Source organism: Podarcis bocagei, assembly GCF_964188305.1.
Source record: "Podarcis bocagei genome assembly, chromosome: 12".
NCBI lineage: Eukaryota > Metazoa > Chordata > Lepidosauria > Squamata > Lacertidae > Podarcis > Podarcis bocagei.
The window spans coordinates 39,288,703-39,304,142 of NC_138137.1; the positions used below are offsets into that span (position 1 = coordinate 39,288,703).

A 15,440-nucleotide genomic window follows, 5' to 3' on the forward strand; every position below is an offset into this window, starting at 1 on the left:
CCCACTAATTTCACTTGCTCTTAATTTCCAGCCCGAACGCAGGCATCAGTAATCTTTTACCCCGGATTACTGACTCGCAGTAACTACTCTTGGTGGCTCCACATTCACAGTCAGCAAAGTGGGCGAGACTCTCCAGCTTCACAACGTAAGTGAAAGGGGAGGCCTTCCTCTTAACCTCCTTTTCTTATGAGTGTGATCGCATGGTTAAGTAGAAACTAATTCAAATAAAGCAACATTAAAAATAAAAAAACCACCACTCTCTGAATGGTCAGGATCTTCCCCCTCGTGTAATGCTCCAGACCCGAGTTCACAGCGTCTAGGTTTAAGGGACTGGTGCGCCCATGTTAATGACATTCCCAAAGGTTTCCTGGTGTTCAGTTGCGGGCTTGCGGCGCAAAGTCGTCTGGCTTCTACTGGCTAATAAAGACACCACGGGCAGGATCCTGCTTTCGGAGGAGAGGCAAGGGGGCGTTGTTGGTTGGGCTCGTTGGCCAAGAAGGTGGGCTAGCCAAGTGCGTTGGCTTTTTGCTGAGCGTTTTCCTCGCGGCCCTCCAGAAGCAGAGGCACAATGGCACCGCGCTGCCTGCCAGTCCCGTGGCCTTCCCTGCTGCGCGGCGGACGTGCACCTGTAGCTCCCACAAACCAGCGCCCCATTGGACCATCCGCTGCGCAAAAGAGACGGCGACGGGCAGCAGGCAGCGCTAACTGGAGAGTGGCAGGAGAGAGCGCGCGCGCCGGCCTCCTCCCCCGCCGGCCCCGCCCCCTGTCCAGGAGCCGTCTAGGTGTGCGCGACCCCCTCCTCCTCCCTCCACTGCCCCCCTCCACCTCCGCCTGGTCCAGCTCTGATTGGCTGTCGCTGTTGGTTAATGGCACGCGCCTGCGGTTGTAGTTATAAGAATCCTCGCGTGCCAGCCCTCAGCTCGTGTAAGTCCGCAGCCTCCCTCTGGGGAGAGAGCGCGCGCGAAAGCCCGAGGCAGGAGTCGCGGCAAGTCGAGGCGCCGCAGGAGCCCGAGGCGGGGGGCTGAGGAGAAGGAGGCGGCAGCGGCAGCGGCAGCGCCTGGCCTCGTCCCGCTCCCTGCTGGACAGTGTCCCGCGAGGCGGGAAAGAAGCCCGCCATGGAGGCGGTGTTGCTGGAGCACTTCCCCGCGGGGCTGGACTCTTTTACCTCAGCGCCTTACTTCGACGACGAGGACTTCTTCACCGACCAGTCGTCCCGCGACCCCCTGGAAGGCGACGAGCTGCTGGAGGCCGACGTGGACTTCCTGACGCCTCAGTTCCAGGCCTGCTACCGCGCCGGCGGCGAGGGCGACGGAGGGGCCTGCCTTGGCGCCGGGCCCGGGGGTCAGCCGGAGGGCGCCTTCTGCTGCGAGGGGGCGCCGGGCAGCTTCTCGTCGTCCTTCTCGCCGCCGTCGTCGCCGTCGTCGAGCAGCTTCGGGGCCGAGTGCTGCGGCAGCGCGGCGTCGCCCCGGGCGGGCCTGAAGGCGCTGAGCGCGGCGGCCGCGGCGAGGCGCCGGCGCCGGGTGCGCTCCGAGGCCGAGCTGCAGCAGCTGCGTCAGGCGGCCAACGTGCGCGAGCGGCGGCGGATGCAGTCCATCAACGACGCCTTCGAGGGGCTGCGCTCGCACATCCCCACGCTGCCCTACGAGAAGCGCCTCTCCAAGGTGGACACGCTGCGCCTCGCCATCGGCTACATCAACTTCCTCAGCGAGCTGGTCCAGTCCGACCTGCCCTTGCGCGGCGCCGGCACCCAGAGCCCCTGCCAGCCCAAGAAGGTCATCATCTGCCACCGCGGGACAAGTAAGTGCGGGCGCCGCCCTCCGTCCGGCACCCGAGGGAGGCGCTGGCCGAGGAAGGAAGGCGCTCTCGGAAAGCAGCTTAGGCGCGCGCCTCAAGACGCAGGCGCCCTCGCAGTCTAGTTCCAGCGCTGCGCTCGGGATTGCCTCGCTTTCTCCCCCAGGAAGACGTGTACACGCATCACCCACCCCTGAAAACTCCACCTTATGCTCCTCTTACACTCTGCCACACGTTTTTCCTCCCTCCCTCCCATGGGCGCACGAGCCAACCCTGGCACGCAAACATATCCAACGGCAGCACCCACTCTCGGACTTTTAGGGTTGGCGCTTTCACACGCGGGGAGACCCGCAGACGCGCGCGCAGAAATTCTCCCCCGCACGTACCCAGGCACATTTGTTGTACACAGGCGCAAATGCAAGCAGTCCCGGAAAGGTAAAGAGGAAGGAGCGCGCGGTCGTGGAGACAGCAGGCGCTCGCTGTTTCTAAAGTGCGCTCCCGCAAACTCTTCAGGTCTAGACTAGAGGTTGGAAAGGAATCGCCGCCAGGACTAGGCATCTCTCTCTCTCTCTCTCTCTCTCTCTCTCTCTCTCTCTCACCACACGCGCCGCCAAGCGAGCGCACGGATTCATGTGCGCGCCCTAGCTTCAGGAGGGCTCGTCCTACAGAGTAGGACAGGCATATGCGCCTTTTGCGCGAATACAAGGCGCCTCATTGTGGTTAGGAAAAGATTTAGAAATCTGGCTGGTTGAAGGGAGACTCCTACGTGCTATGCTAAAAGTTTCTCCTAACCCCTTTCGCACTCTAAAGGAATGCGCTTCCTAGTCGGTGTTTTCCTCCAAGCACCCAGGAGCAGTCTGGGTGGAGAAAAATACCCTTTTGGGGGGAATTGGGATGCAGATATTAAGAGTTCTCTCGATATTTGATAGATAACCGCAGGGCGGTGTGCGTTGCCGCTGTGTGCAACAGGTTAGCCAGAGCACCTGCTGCTGTCCTGCGCCTAGAGAGAAAACGGGGCGCTTTGGCGCAGGTGTTGATTCTTCCTGTTTTCGGTGAGAATATTGCGATTGTGATTCACCCCTCTTCCTCTCTATTTCTCCAGGATCACCTTCTCCAAGCGACCCAGATTATGGACTTCCTCCCTTGGCTGGGCATTCTCTCTCCTGGACTGACGAGAAACAGCTGAAGGAACAAAACATTATTAGGACTGCTAAAGTGTGGACCCCTGAAGACCCTAGGAAATTAAACAGCAAGCCTTCCCTAAACAACATAGAAAACGAACCCCCCTTTGACTTTGTAGCATGAAATGTGAAAGTTACTGGGTTGTAAATATCAATAATCTTTATTACCAAGTGTACATTTGTACTTAAAGGCATATATTTTTTGAAGGTACTTTACAGAAAGGTATTCTAATGGCAATCAACTTTTTTTTTATTTATCTATTTATTACTGTTTAGAGTTACAGGAATAGAACTGTCCTTTTGAATGTATAATTTATATAATTTATGCTAATTTAAAAATATGCAATGAATTTGAGATTTATCCACCAGCACCTTTTGGGCACAATTCTTTGTTGGAAAAAGAAACATACATCCCAGAAAATGTGAACATAATTTATTACGATTTGTCGAATATGCCAGTTATATTTTATTATTAATAAACTTTGATTAAATCTGAAGGTGATTTTATTTGGAGGGGTGTGTGCATGAATGGGTGGTATATGTGTGTATGAGGGCATCAGTGTTCAGCTATAACTTTAAACTGGACAAAACTACCTTGATCACAAGAGAAGTTGCTTTGAGATGGGAATTGGTCTGTACCTATGCATTTAGCAACAGGAGACTTATCCTGCATTTACTATCAGCAGTTTTCTGGCCACATCTATGATGCAAAATCCTAATCCCAGTTTATTCTAGAGTAGAGTGACTCATCTGGATAGGATTACACTCGTGTTGCAACCTTTCCTGGCAAAAGCTTCACCTACAAAATTTCCATGGGTCTGGCTCTCCTTCTGACACACAAAGAAGTGAATGTTGAACTCAAAAAAAGTTTGGAGACATATACAGACCATGGAGAGAATGGGTAACATTAATTTTAGTGTTTCAGTTTTACATTTTTATTCTCTACCGTGATACTTTTTCCTATAGATTTGTTTTCTTCTAACAGCAGAAAGTCCTAGTTATAATTTTTAATGCGTTTTGATGACCCATTAATTTCAAATGAGTTCATAAACAGCCTTGGCCAGGTGAGATGAGAAATATCTCCTGGGACCGATATAGATGCATATATGTATAAAAAGATGGGGAACGAGGATCTTCTAAAAACTCACAGCACCCTTAACAACCTACAGTTCCCAGGATTCTATGACTTTTTAAAGTGGCATGATACTGCTTTAAATATATAGTGCAGATGGGGTCTCTATATATTGGATGCTATTTTGGACAAAGAGCACTAGGAAGAAGTGAGATAAAAAGCACTAACGGGGCATGGTGAGTAAGGCTGGCCACTGTGAGAACAGGATTCTGGCCTGGATGGGTCACTGGCCAGATCCAGTGGCTCTTCTTAGAATCATAGAATCAGAGAGTTAGAAGGGACCCTGAGGATCATCTAGTCCAACCCCCTGCAGTGCAGGAATATGCAGTTGCCCCATATGGGGGTCGAACTTGCAGCCTTGGTATTATCAGCACCACTTATGTTCTTAACAATAAAGGCAAAGGTTTGAATCTGTAGATAAGTAAGTAAGGCTGTACTGCAAATTAAAATCCCTTCCCCATCAATGGATCTATGAGACTGAAAGCAAGTAAAGACACAGACCTCTTGAACAGTATAGAGGCTGCAGAACCTTTCTAGCTGTTTCAGCTGCAATGGGGAGGATGCATTCAAATCCATTTTTTTTTCACAATACTGATGGGTATTGAATTTTTGTTTAAAAAGTTCTTATTGCAAGAGATTATTCCTTTTGTGGGGGATCATCTCCTTCTAAAAATTAACTGTCCTTTGAAAGGACATGTTAATTAAGGAACACCTTCATTAAGATTCTGTACTGTGCACGTCTTTGATTAATCAATTAAAATGCACCAATTTTCAAAAGAAGTTTTGGTTTAAGCCCATCATCATTATTAGCAATAATAATCCTTGCAGCAGCACAGATTACTTTCAGCCTCAGTTTTTCATCCATAAAATAGGGATAAACATGATTTAACTCCAGATGGAGGCGAGATTAGTGTGCATCTTAAAATACCGAAAACGCGATTCAGAGCAGTGAACATCAACCGACGGGAAATAACCCTAAATAAGCATCTTACCCCAACCCGCCTCCCACCCAAGCAGCAGGGCAGCGTATGCAGAGATGGAGGAAGAGATGGGATGCAAACTTCTTGCCCGGAGAAGCAGCTTCAGGGTAAAACGTTCTCAGGCCTCCCTTGGAGGTTTCTAAGCAGAGGTTGGAGGGCTGCTTTAACTGAGATCCCTGCCTTGCAGGGGGTTGGACTAGATGACCTTCGGGATCCCTCCCAGCTCTGCCATTCTATGATTCTGTGAAAACGGGGAATGATGGTGTTGCCCTGGCCAGGAAGAAGTGGCTTGTTTGACAAGAAGCCCTGTGTTGAGCGGCAGCCCTCAAACACCTGAAAAGGTCTTTTTTTATTATTTATTGGAGAAGAAATAAAATAAGAAAGAGGATCGGAGCCCAGGAGGTGTTAGACCAGGGCAGCACCGCTCTCTGCACCTGTAGGAGTGGGACCTTGGTGCCGGGGGAGTTAATGTGTGCCTGGGGTGTGTGTGTGTGTGTGTGTGTGTGTGAGAGAGAGAGAGAGAGAGAGAGAGAGAGAGAGAGAGAGAGAGAGAGAGAGAGCGCCTTCTGGCCGCGCTGGGCTGCTGCTGCCTCGGCCGCAGGTGCTGATTTTCCCGTGGTACCCGCCGCTTGCGAGGCCTGGCGGGCCGGCTGGGTGGGCAGGATGGATCCCCCCGGGGAGAAGATCCCAGATGCCCAGCCCAGGCCTGCAGCTTGAGCCGGGAGCCTTTGCGAGCTGCCCCGGGCTGCGCTGCTCAGCCGAGCGGATGGGAACCGCGCGGAGTCCCCGGTGGATAATCGCGCCCCCCTCCCGCCCGCCACTCCGGTAACTTGGGGTTAGGGGGAGCAAGATGGTCGCCTGGCCTTGCGCTCCGGCTCTCGCCTAATTGCATTAACCTAGATAGGCCAGCCCCACCGGCCTCGTGGATCCCTTCCAAGAGCAATTACCCCCCGCGAGCCCCACTTGGCCACATCAGATGGGGCCCACGCAGTCTGCTCCCCGCAATCCCTGCAAAAGGAGAAGAGGAAGGAACGAGAGCGAGCTGGAGAAATGCAGCGAGGCTCTTGCAGCGCGGGCGAGAGAAGGAGGGCGGGAAGCAGCCCAAGTTCTAATTCGATTTTGCCCTGTATTAGGTCCTCATTAAACACAGAAAGTCGCCTTGGCACAAACGCTTCCAGGAGGCATGTAATCGCATTACACTCATTAGAAAGTCAAATGGTCGTCGGACTGCAGCATAGTCGGGGATCTAAGTTAGGGAAGGGCCGGTCCCGTTGGCGCTGTGTGTGTGTGTGTGTGTGTGTGTGTGTGTGTGTGTGTGTGTGTACTCGATTGGACGTGCTGCTGTGGCACTGCACAATTCAAACACTACACGCATTGTTAAGGGGCACCTTTTCTTCGGCCGTGCCACTTGTGTGTGTGGTTTTTGTCATTCAATGCCTCATCACCCTCCTTTAGTATGGTGCAGATCAAGCGGAAGAGCCGGCCTGCGCGGGGAAAACACCAGGGTCTCTATCTTGTCAGTCTCCCGTCTTGACTTGGCAAGTCCCTTTAAAAGGCCGGCTTCAAAGAGGCTGACAGGTTCTTGGGCGTCAGCTCATAAATCCATTCAGCCCAGTTGCAGCAATTTTGCTGCTATTATTATTATTATTATTATTATTATTATTATTATTATTATTATTATTATTGCATAACTTCCATTTCAGACCCTGTCTGCTCCCCAAAGAACCCCTTCCAACTCGCACCACAAGCCCTGCTGGCTTGGAAGTTGCAGCAGAAAACTATCAAGATATGGAGGAGCCGTAGCAGTGGGTGGTTGGGGGGGGGCGTGAAAAATATTGCTTGGCACTGGAAGGAACCAGCGTGTGGGCTCGCATGACTGACAGCAATTCAAGCCTTTGAAATCAGCCTCCCCTCTTCGCCCCCCCCAAACAATAACAATATTCATAGATGTGCCCCCTCCCCTTGGGTTGGTGGGTTTGTATTCAAATGAATTATGCATTCACACTCTCTCACACACACACCGCTCAGCTGCCTGATCGGAAGTAAGCAGCATTTATTTATCGTTGCTGAAGCAGGGTGGGTGGAGAGAAAACCGAACCAGCTTTCAAAATAATCCAGTTGCAGGTTTTCCAGCAAGATTATTGTGATCTGGTTGACCACACGATACCTGATCTACAACTAGAAATAGTCCTTTCAAAGTTGCCTGCCAGTCAAATGGGGGGGGGGGTTGATGATGGGAATTATGAAAACGATGCTGGTCATTATGTTGCCTATGAAAAACCCAGACCAAACCCTGACTGCTCCGGGACTGGCCTCAGGGTGGCCTTTGCACGCCCCTCCCCTCCCCAGTGTGCGAAGGCGCAGCCTCGGGTTATTTATTTATTTTGTTATTTCTAAATACCCAAAGCAGGCACAAAAGCTGCAGGCATTTTTATTTTTTTTTAAGTTAGCTCCTGAACTTTTCCTGCTTCTTGTCAGCCAAGTTGTCCTCGCCCCTGAGGCCAACAGCATTCGGGATGCCCCTTAAATCCCACTGAAAAGGCCATTTCGTCGTACACAAAGCAGGCGCAGAGAGACCATTAAAAACCTCGAAGCATCAATCTCTTTGGGGAAAAGGTATGGGAAAGGAAGTGTCTCTCCTCCTGCAAGCAAAGGCAGGGTTGCAGGGAGACTTGAGAACCTGCTCCCTTGGGATTCCCAGGCCTTCTAATCCGCCAATATTAGGATTAAGGCCCCTATAATATATGGGGTGTGAAACCTCGGCTAGGCATGAACTCATCCCATTTTCATTAAGGTCTCTTTTGCAGTGGCACCGAGGACCAGCTGCCAGGATGAACAAACACCAGTTGAGTGTCCCTGGTAAATCTCACTCCTCTCCTCCTCCTCCCCCTTTTTTATCCCTCTTTCTTTCCACCCCCACCCCCTTTCTCCCCCTCCCCAAGGCCTGTGGGAATGGGCCCGCGCTCATTCCACAACAAATTGCATTTTCGAGATCTGGAAGCCTTAGGAGGCAGCGATTCCCACGACGGGATGTGAGGTCTGGCCAACAGGTGTTCGGATTTGGCCGAGGGAGATAGGAAAGGAGGCTGGGGAAGGGAGAAAGTTTTGCTGCCAGGAGAACAGGCTGCCCGGGCGCCTCTTGCCTTTTACATGGCGTGGAAGCCGCAGACAATCGAAATGATATCTTTATTGCTAGGTTCATGTCCTGGGCTATAACATATCAATCCCTGTCGGGTTTCCCTCGGATGCACCTGGTATTTCAAACTTGTTCTTTTTGTGTTTTTCTGGGTGCTGAGCTGCAGCTGCCTAAAACAAGCAAAGGGAGAGAGAGGCCCTTACAATGTCTCCAAGACGTGTTGGCATGGTTTGCTTGTCTTTAATGTACCATTAAGCATTGTCTTGACACAATATGGGAACTGTAAAGCATGGCATGTGTTATAATAAAACACATTTTCAATGATGCACTTGCAGTGGGAGCCGAGATGCTAGCAAACAAACAGGCCCAGAGTCTTGCTTCTTTTTCCCCTTTTTTTGTCTGCCTTTGCTCAGCCTTCAACGGGCAATTAAACTTAAGACCACTACTTTCCCCCCTCCTTGATCAGCCAATTACATTTTATGTCTCCTAATTTTTCACACAGAAAAAAAAGTCTCCGTGCTGGCCTCTAAAGACATTGATTTTCTTGCTATCACCTGGCGTTCAGACCTTAGTTCCATTTATCAAGAAGGGGAACGTCAGGCGTTGCATAAAGTGACTCTGTTACCATACGGCTCTCACCATCCTGGCCTATTGTTTTCCCTTGTTAATAACTCATTACCAGGATTTAACAAATCCACCATTACATATGTTTTGTGTCTCCATATTTTGATCCGTACGATTAAGCAGATGTTACGATTGAAAATTGAAAAGTCCAAGGCTACTCTAGGCTGAAAGAAAGAGGGCAGACTCAAACAACGAGCTAACAATGAGATTCAGAAGATCTTCAGAAAAACATTTACGACCAATAAACAGACTCCAACCTGCTCCATTTCAACCATTGTGTGCCTGGGGGGAATAATTAAGTTTAATAGGGAATAGGTCTGCGGGGTTTTCAATGCCAAGATCACAGGTGCGGGGTGGCACGCTGAATGATTCGCCTGATTTTTGCCAAGCTCAAGGGCCCTTCTCCGGGACTTGCGAGCAGGGGGAAAACATTGTCATTTCTTTTAATTCGCAGCATTACTTTTAAGGCGAACAAAGGGGCGGGGGGAGGGGGGCGCCTGAGTGGCTGGCGCGGCGAATGAGGCGCGCGCGGTTGCACAAGAGAGCAGCCTCCTCGGCCGAGCGCGCCGCCAGATTGGTGCGCAGGGGCCTCGGTGGGCCTCCTAAAAGCCTCGCTCCTCACCCCCCCGAGCGCCCCCCCGGCCCCACTTCGCCCCCAGCAGGAGCCGGGGAGCCTCCGGAGGCCTCCGCCCAGCTCTCTGGCGCTTCACGTTCGTCGCTCGAGGGCCAGGCGCCTTTCTGGGCAGCTTGGCCAAACTTTCCCCAAACTGTGGAGCGAGCGCCTGGGGAGGGTCCCCGGCTGGAGACGCGCATGCGCCCCTCTTCTCCCCGCAGTGCCTGTGGCTCCGGGGAGCCGGCGAGAGGCCCGCTCGCGGCACCCCAGAGAGCAGAGGACCCCCTGCCGCAGAGCCAGCCCCCTCCCTTTTGCCCACGAGGCCCCAGGAGACGGCAAAGAGACCTCCAACAAGAGGTGTCCGCCTGCCCTGGCCTCGTTGCGCATGGAGGTCTCCAAGAGGGACCCCCAGCAAGGCGAGGCGGTCTGAGGCGCGGGCTCGCGAGCAGGAGGCGGCTTGGTGGCTGCGGACACCCTGAGGGGAAGGCGAAGGGGCGAGCGTCGCCTCGGCCCCGCCACCCGCCCTCCAAGCGCCTGTCAGAGGGAGAAGAACCGGGCTCCCCTGACAGGAACTGTGTCGCTGGCGCTCGCTGCCAGCTCCGCGCCCACTCCTGCCTCCAGGCCGCTCGTCTCGCGGGCCAGAGGCGCCCAGGCAAAGGGTGCCTCGTCCCTGACCTCGGCCCGCACCCCGGAGCCCCGTTGGGGTTCTCTGAACCGCCCGGCTCATTCGCTCGTCGCGCCGGCAGCTCCTTTCCCCTCCCCTTGCCGCGCACCTGCTCCGAGGGAACTTGTTGCGCGGAACGCCTGTCACGCTGCCAGCGAGCCGCTGTCCCGCGCAAAGCTTCCCTGAGGCAGCCTGGGCTTGCCAGCCCCGGGCGAAGGCACACCTCCGCCCGCCTTTTCTGGGGAATGGCCTTTCGGGGAGCCGTTTCCCCCTCTCCTTAAGGCAAGGGGGTTGTTCTTGTCGCCTTTGGCGCAACGGCGCCTTGACGGGCCTCCAGTGCCTAGCGAGGCCTATGCCGAAAGCGTTGCTTTCGAGGAGGCTAAATGGGGACGCGGGAGGGATGCTGCCGGGCCGGGGGAAGAACCCGGAGTCTGTGGGGGCAAGAGGCTGGTCGCGGGAGGCACTCCATGACTGGAAACCCCGTCAGGACTCCTTCTCTCTCCAGGCTCCTCATTTTGCTCTAGAGCGAAGTTGGGAAAGAGAGTGGCCCCACTGGCTGGGCATTACATTCCTTTCCAATTAAAGCGATCGCTTCTGGGGAGCTTGAGCCTTTCTCAGCCCCGACGGAATCTGAAAAGCCCCTGGAGGGTGGCTGAGTGTTTTTCTTTTTTGGAGGTGCAGAAGCGAGGAAGGGAGAAGGGAGTGAAAGGTGATGCCGTTTGTGGCGCTGGAGCGAAGCGAAGAGGCGAGAGTGCAAGGAGCGCGCGGGGGGAAGCGGGAGAGCGCCTGCCCGGGCAGCAGCCTTCGCGATTTGCAGCTCGCGCTTTGGCTAGAGGGCACTTCCGTTAGCAACAGGCCGTTTCCACGTCGGTGCGAAGTTATTTGGGACTTTGTCAAACTTCGCTTTGTGGGAAGGCAGCTCCTTTGGCTAGGCGCTCAATGGGCACCCACCCGAAGCTGAGAAAGCGCCCCCCTTCTTCCTTCCCTCCCAGCGCTTTCAAGAAAAACTTGAATAGTTGTTGTCAAAAGTGGAGAAGGCAAAAAAAGGGGAGTTCCAAAGAAGAAGAAAAAAGCCCCTTGAAAAGTCTTGGAAATGGGTAGATTTTGCAGGTGTGTAGAATGAAGTTAACAACCATGCACAGTGTGGGCTCCCCCAGTGCGGAGAGTGTGACAGGGACAGCTGGCTCCGTTTTCCCTGTGAAATCCCCCCCTTGGTGGACCATACACAACGACAGTGACCTTTCTGCAGGGGGAACCAGAGCCGGCCCTTTGACTGAATTAGTCACAAAGACGTCTTGCTATGACTTTTGTTCCTCGCCAAAGCCAAGAAATATTGCGTTTAATATGAGAAGGATTGTCTCCAGCTTTCTCGTGCTCCTCCAAGAAATATGACCGGTCTGCTTTCAAGAGAGCTCGTTTCTCTTCCCTTGAGCGCCTCTCTCGGCTCTTGCTCCCCCCTCGCCCCTTTCCCTCCCCAAGACCTGCGGACGAGGAGGCGCACTTTTTCCAGCGTGCCTCCTTCTTGCAAAGAGGAGCGCTCCGTCTGGGTGTGCAGCGCGAATTTATCAATCTTTTCATGATCTGACAATACTTGGAAATACATCATTGTCACTGGGGGTGGCTTGATAGATTAGCTGGAGGCGCGGAGCCCTTTTCCAAGGTCAAGTTGAAGATTCTTATTTGCTGTTGCGCTGAAGTTTGTGAGAGCGCCGAACAATGCCAGCCTGTTAACTTGCCTCTTGTTTTGGAGAGGAATCTCATCCTCTTCCCCAAAAAAACCTTTTCTTACTGATGTCTCTTATGGGCTGGCGGGGAGGGAAGAGCGATTAAAAAAAGAAATGCTCCCCTCTCGGTCTCCAGTAAAAGTTTACAACCAGTTAAGGAAGATGGAAAGAGGCGAAGGGCGTTCTCTGAGTGTCCCAAGACACTTTCTTCCCTTAAAGCAAGGTGCCAACTTTTTATCTTTCGCTTTGCAGGGCAAGGCACAAGCATTGCCTTCCCTCCTAGGTGCCTGGGGGCGATTTCTTTTTACGAGTTCGGTTCCCAAAAGCTTTGTTAGTGTCAGGACAGCGCTGGATGGCAACTGTTGCCAAAAGCTTCATTTTTTTTTTTTACTAGCCTTGAACCTGTTGTCTAACGGACTCTTTGAACTTCTCTTTGCTGGGCTAAACGTTTTCTTTGCCTCTCTTTGCAGACTTCTTCAGCGTTACTGTGGGTTGCGCAGACAGTTCCTTCTCCCTCTCTCCCTCCCTTCTCTCTATGAGATGATTGATATTTGTTATTCAACCCAACTTTTATTTACCTTGCAAAAAAAAATGTTCGGGGGACCCAATGTGATAAATTACAGATATGCAAATCACATTGAATGGTCTTGTAAGTGTGTCTCGCTGGAGCTGAATAAGACCTTGCAAGCCGGTCTGTGCGCACTCAGGACCCCAGGGAGCTGATCAAAGCACCCATTCTCTTTCATCCCCAGTATTCTCCTCCAAACTATTTCGATACAATATGTTTCCATGATGCCCTTAATAGGCTAGGGACACAGAACTCATTACAACCTAGCTAGTTCTGCCGACCCCTTTGTTCGGAGGCAGAAAGTTAAAGAGGAGAAAAAGGAGTGGGGAAGGGGGGAAGGAAAGAGAAGCTCTGCCAGTTGCCAGCTTTCTGAAATGCTAAAGCATGCGTCATTTTTCACTGGGTCTCGTCTTGATATCCTCAAAAGAGAATCTATGAAACCGGCTTGGCCTTTTCTGGCATTAATTACACTGCTGTCCAGGCGACCTGTTTTTCCTATTATATGCATTTCTCAGCAGGGTTTTTTCTTTTTGCAAGACTTTTTTTTTGCAGCTGCCAGTTAAATTATGAATGCATTTTTATCAGTATGGGAAAAATAAGAGTGAATGTTGCCTATTCTCATTGTGCACTCTTCAATTTTAAGGAGTTTTGTGGTGGTGGTTCCATATTTAGGGGAAATGGAAATATGTGATCCAGTTTAACAATCTATATTTTGGTGTGTGGTTTTTAACAAGGAAGGATCCAGCTTCATTTTATAGTTCATTTCTCAGAGTAATTTGTTTTTAGTGTAGGTTAGCTGGATGCAACATATTGATTTCTCTAACCAAGTACCAGCGAAACTCAAAAGCCTTGCTAAAAGCCTACAGCAAAGGGATCGCGTGGGTGAGTGGCTGCGTCCATCTGTAGACTCTCACACTTTGGGTGCAGTTTCCAAGACTTCTCATGAGGTAATGGGCTAAGTAGGGATGCCTTGAAAGTAAGGTCAAGTGTATACATGACTCCAGGGGGTTACTTGCACATGTGGAACAGCCGTCACAAAAAGTCAACACGCCTTAGAGATAGCTCTTATCAGCTGACACCACTTCAAACGCAATGCTTTCCAACAGAGGGCGTTCACGCAAATACCCACATTGATTCATACGGTGCTGAGGGACGTGTACATGCATGTGTGAATCAGCCCCTACGCTTAGTTAAAGTCGGTGGGACTTATCAAAGGACGAGGTTTTATCTTAGAAGGACGCGGTTATGCACGCCCTAAGTACAATTCCAGGCTTCGGACTCTTGATGTTATCAGTCCTCACTATCGCATGCAAGCCCTATCCACATTTTACAAATGAGGAAGACGACGGAGAAAGAGTGACCTGCCCTAGGCAGCAAACGAGCTGAGGTTTGCGTTCATTTCCGCGTCCAACCCTCTAGCTATCCATTTCTCAGACTGTATCCCATTTGGTCTGGGTCCCCCCCCTTGGAATAACATTAGGCAAAGTCGCTTATTTGGGCAGCTTTTGCTGCTGGTGTCTCTGAAAGCAAAACCCCACCAGCTCTATTTCTCGGGTAGGTATTGCGACTAGAGCGTTTGTTTTCTGGGGTTGATTGGTTGGTGGAAAAATGGCTGGCAGCCAGTTCTGGGAAAGATTCCAGCCCTGACTCCGATTAACCCTCTCTGGTGAAACTCTGCTGGAAACCAACTCACCAGCCATTGCCATTAATCTACTTACTAATTAAGCCAATTCATTTCTAAAGGAGGGAAAAAATTCCTTTCTTTGGCCCAAGTGATGGGAGGAAATTTGAAAGAAGCGCCAAACTGTGTAACTGTAATTCAGCCAAGGGACTGCTAAAACAAGCTTGTTGATATATAGCAGGAGGCTGAAACCAAGTTTCTAGGGCAACAATCCTTTGGAAGCGCCTGTGGCACACACAGCAAAAGGAGCTGATGCCTGAAGAATGGCAAGGGCTGCTGCAGAGGGGCCATTGTGTGGGTCGGACGTGGGGGAGAAGCACTTCCCTCCCCACCAAACCACAAGGGAGTCTCCAATCAATTCACCACCATCCAGGCTCAGGGTTCATTATTAGGGGGTCCTCAGTGGAGGACTTGGCGCTTGGAGTCCCAACAATCCAAAAAGGTGAAAATTGTTAACATTGTGCAACTGGATTTGAATGTAGATGGTTGAGGTCAGCGGTGGTCAAATGGGCCCTCTGATTGGGCTCTTGGGATTATCCCTGCACCACGTCCCTTTCCCCAAGCCACATCCATCACCATCCCTGTTGCAGGCCTTTTACCTGGCTGGAACGAGTCCTTAAACCCTCACGATGCCTCTTTTAATGTGAGTGGAATGTCACCTACCAGGCAAAGTAAGCATCACATTCATTGTTCTAACCACCTTTACCTGTGGCTGTACCCACCGTTTGTCTCTCAAAAGGTTGGCTTAAGGGATGGAGGAAGTCACTTCTTAAAAGAGCGCAGTACCTCCCATATCACCTGGTGGTTCTTGTTGGCATTCCGTTTGGGTGTGGTTGGTTGTGCTTGAGGGGCAGTAAAAGCTCCTCACCCACCTGAACTGTGGGATGTGATCCATGAGAGGCAGTCAAGTACAACATTCCTTGTAATGCTAGAGAAGACATGCGAGGGAATGTTTGGTCCAGCCAGTCGAAACTTCCTGTTCCTCCTGGCTGGAACATCCTTCCTTTTGCATGTAATAGGAGGTGGGCGTGTCCAGACAAAAAAAGGACGAGTCACACAGCACACCTTTTTGATTTCCTTCTTCCTTTGACCAGCTTTTAGGACTGCTCTGCTAGCTCTCAGCTAGCAGAAGCACTGGGATTATTCCCCCATATGGGGTAGATCCGCATGTACATATTTGTAACTAAGTCTGTCTTCAGGAATCCAACTGTGAACTGATGTGAGTAAACTCCTTTTATTGACTTTGAATAAGATTGTGGAGTCTTTATTCTTTTAAGAGGGATTTAAGGGAACTTAACAGGAACGTACAATTCAATCAGAGACAGACTGAACTGTACAATAGTACA

The 15,440-nt window shown here is 51.4% G+C and overlaps 1 protein-coding gene and 1 long non-coding RNA gene across 2 annotated transcripts; one reads left to right on the top strand and one right to left on the bottom strand.

Moving 5' to 3' along the window:
* The first annotated feature begins 949 nt into the window (after positions 1-949).
* On the top strand, positions 950-3,284 carry PTF1A (pancreas associated transcription factor 1a). The gene is made up of 2 exons (XM_081163399.1): positions 950-1,797; positions 2,894-3,284. Exons 1-2 carry the CDS (start codon positions 1,116-1,118, stop codon positions 3,094-3,096), a joined length of 885 nt encoding a protein of 294 aa, XP_081019525.1. The 5' UTR covers positions 950-1,115; the 3' UTR covers positions 3,097-3,284.
* Positions 3,285-8,252: 4,968 nt separating this feature from the next.
* On the bottom strand, positions 8,253-15,122 carry LOC308569821. Its single transcript, XR_014000886.1, has 2 exons — positions 14,967-15,122; positions 8,253-8,390 (listed from the first exon to the last, which is right to left on the bottom strand). It is a non-coding gene; the product is annotated as an uncharacterized lncRNA (long non-coding RNA).
* Positions 15,123-15,440: the final 318 nt, after the last annotated feature.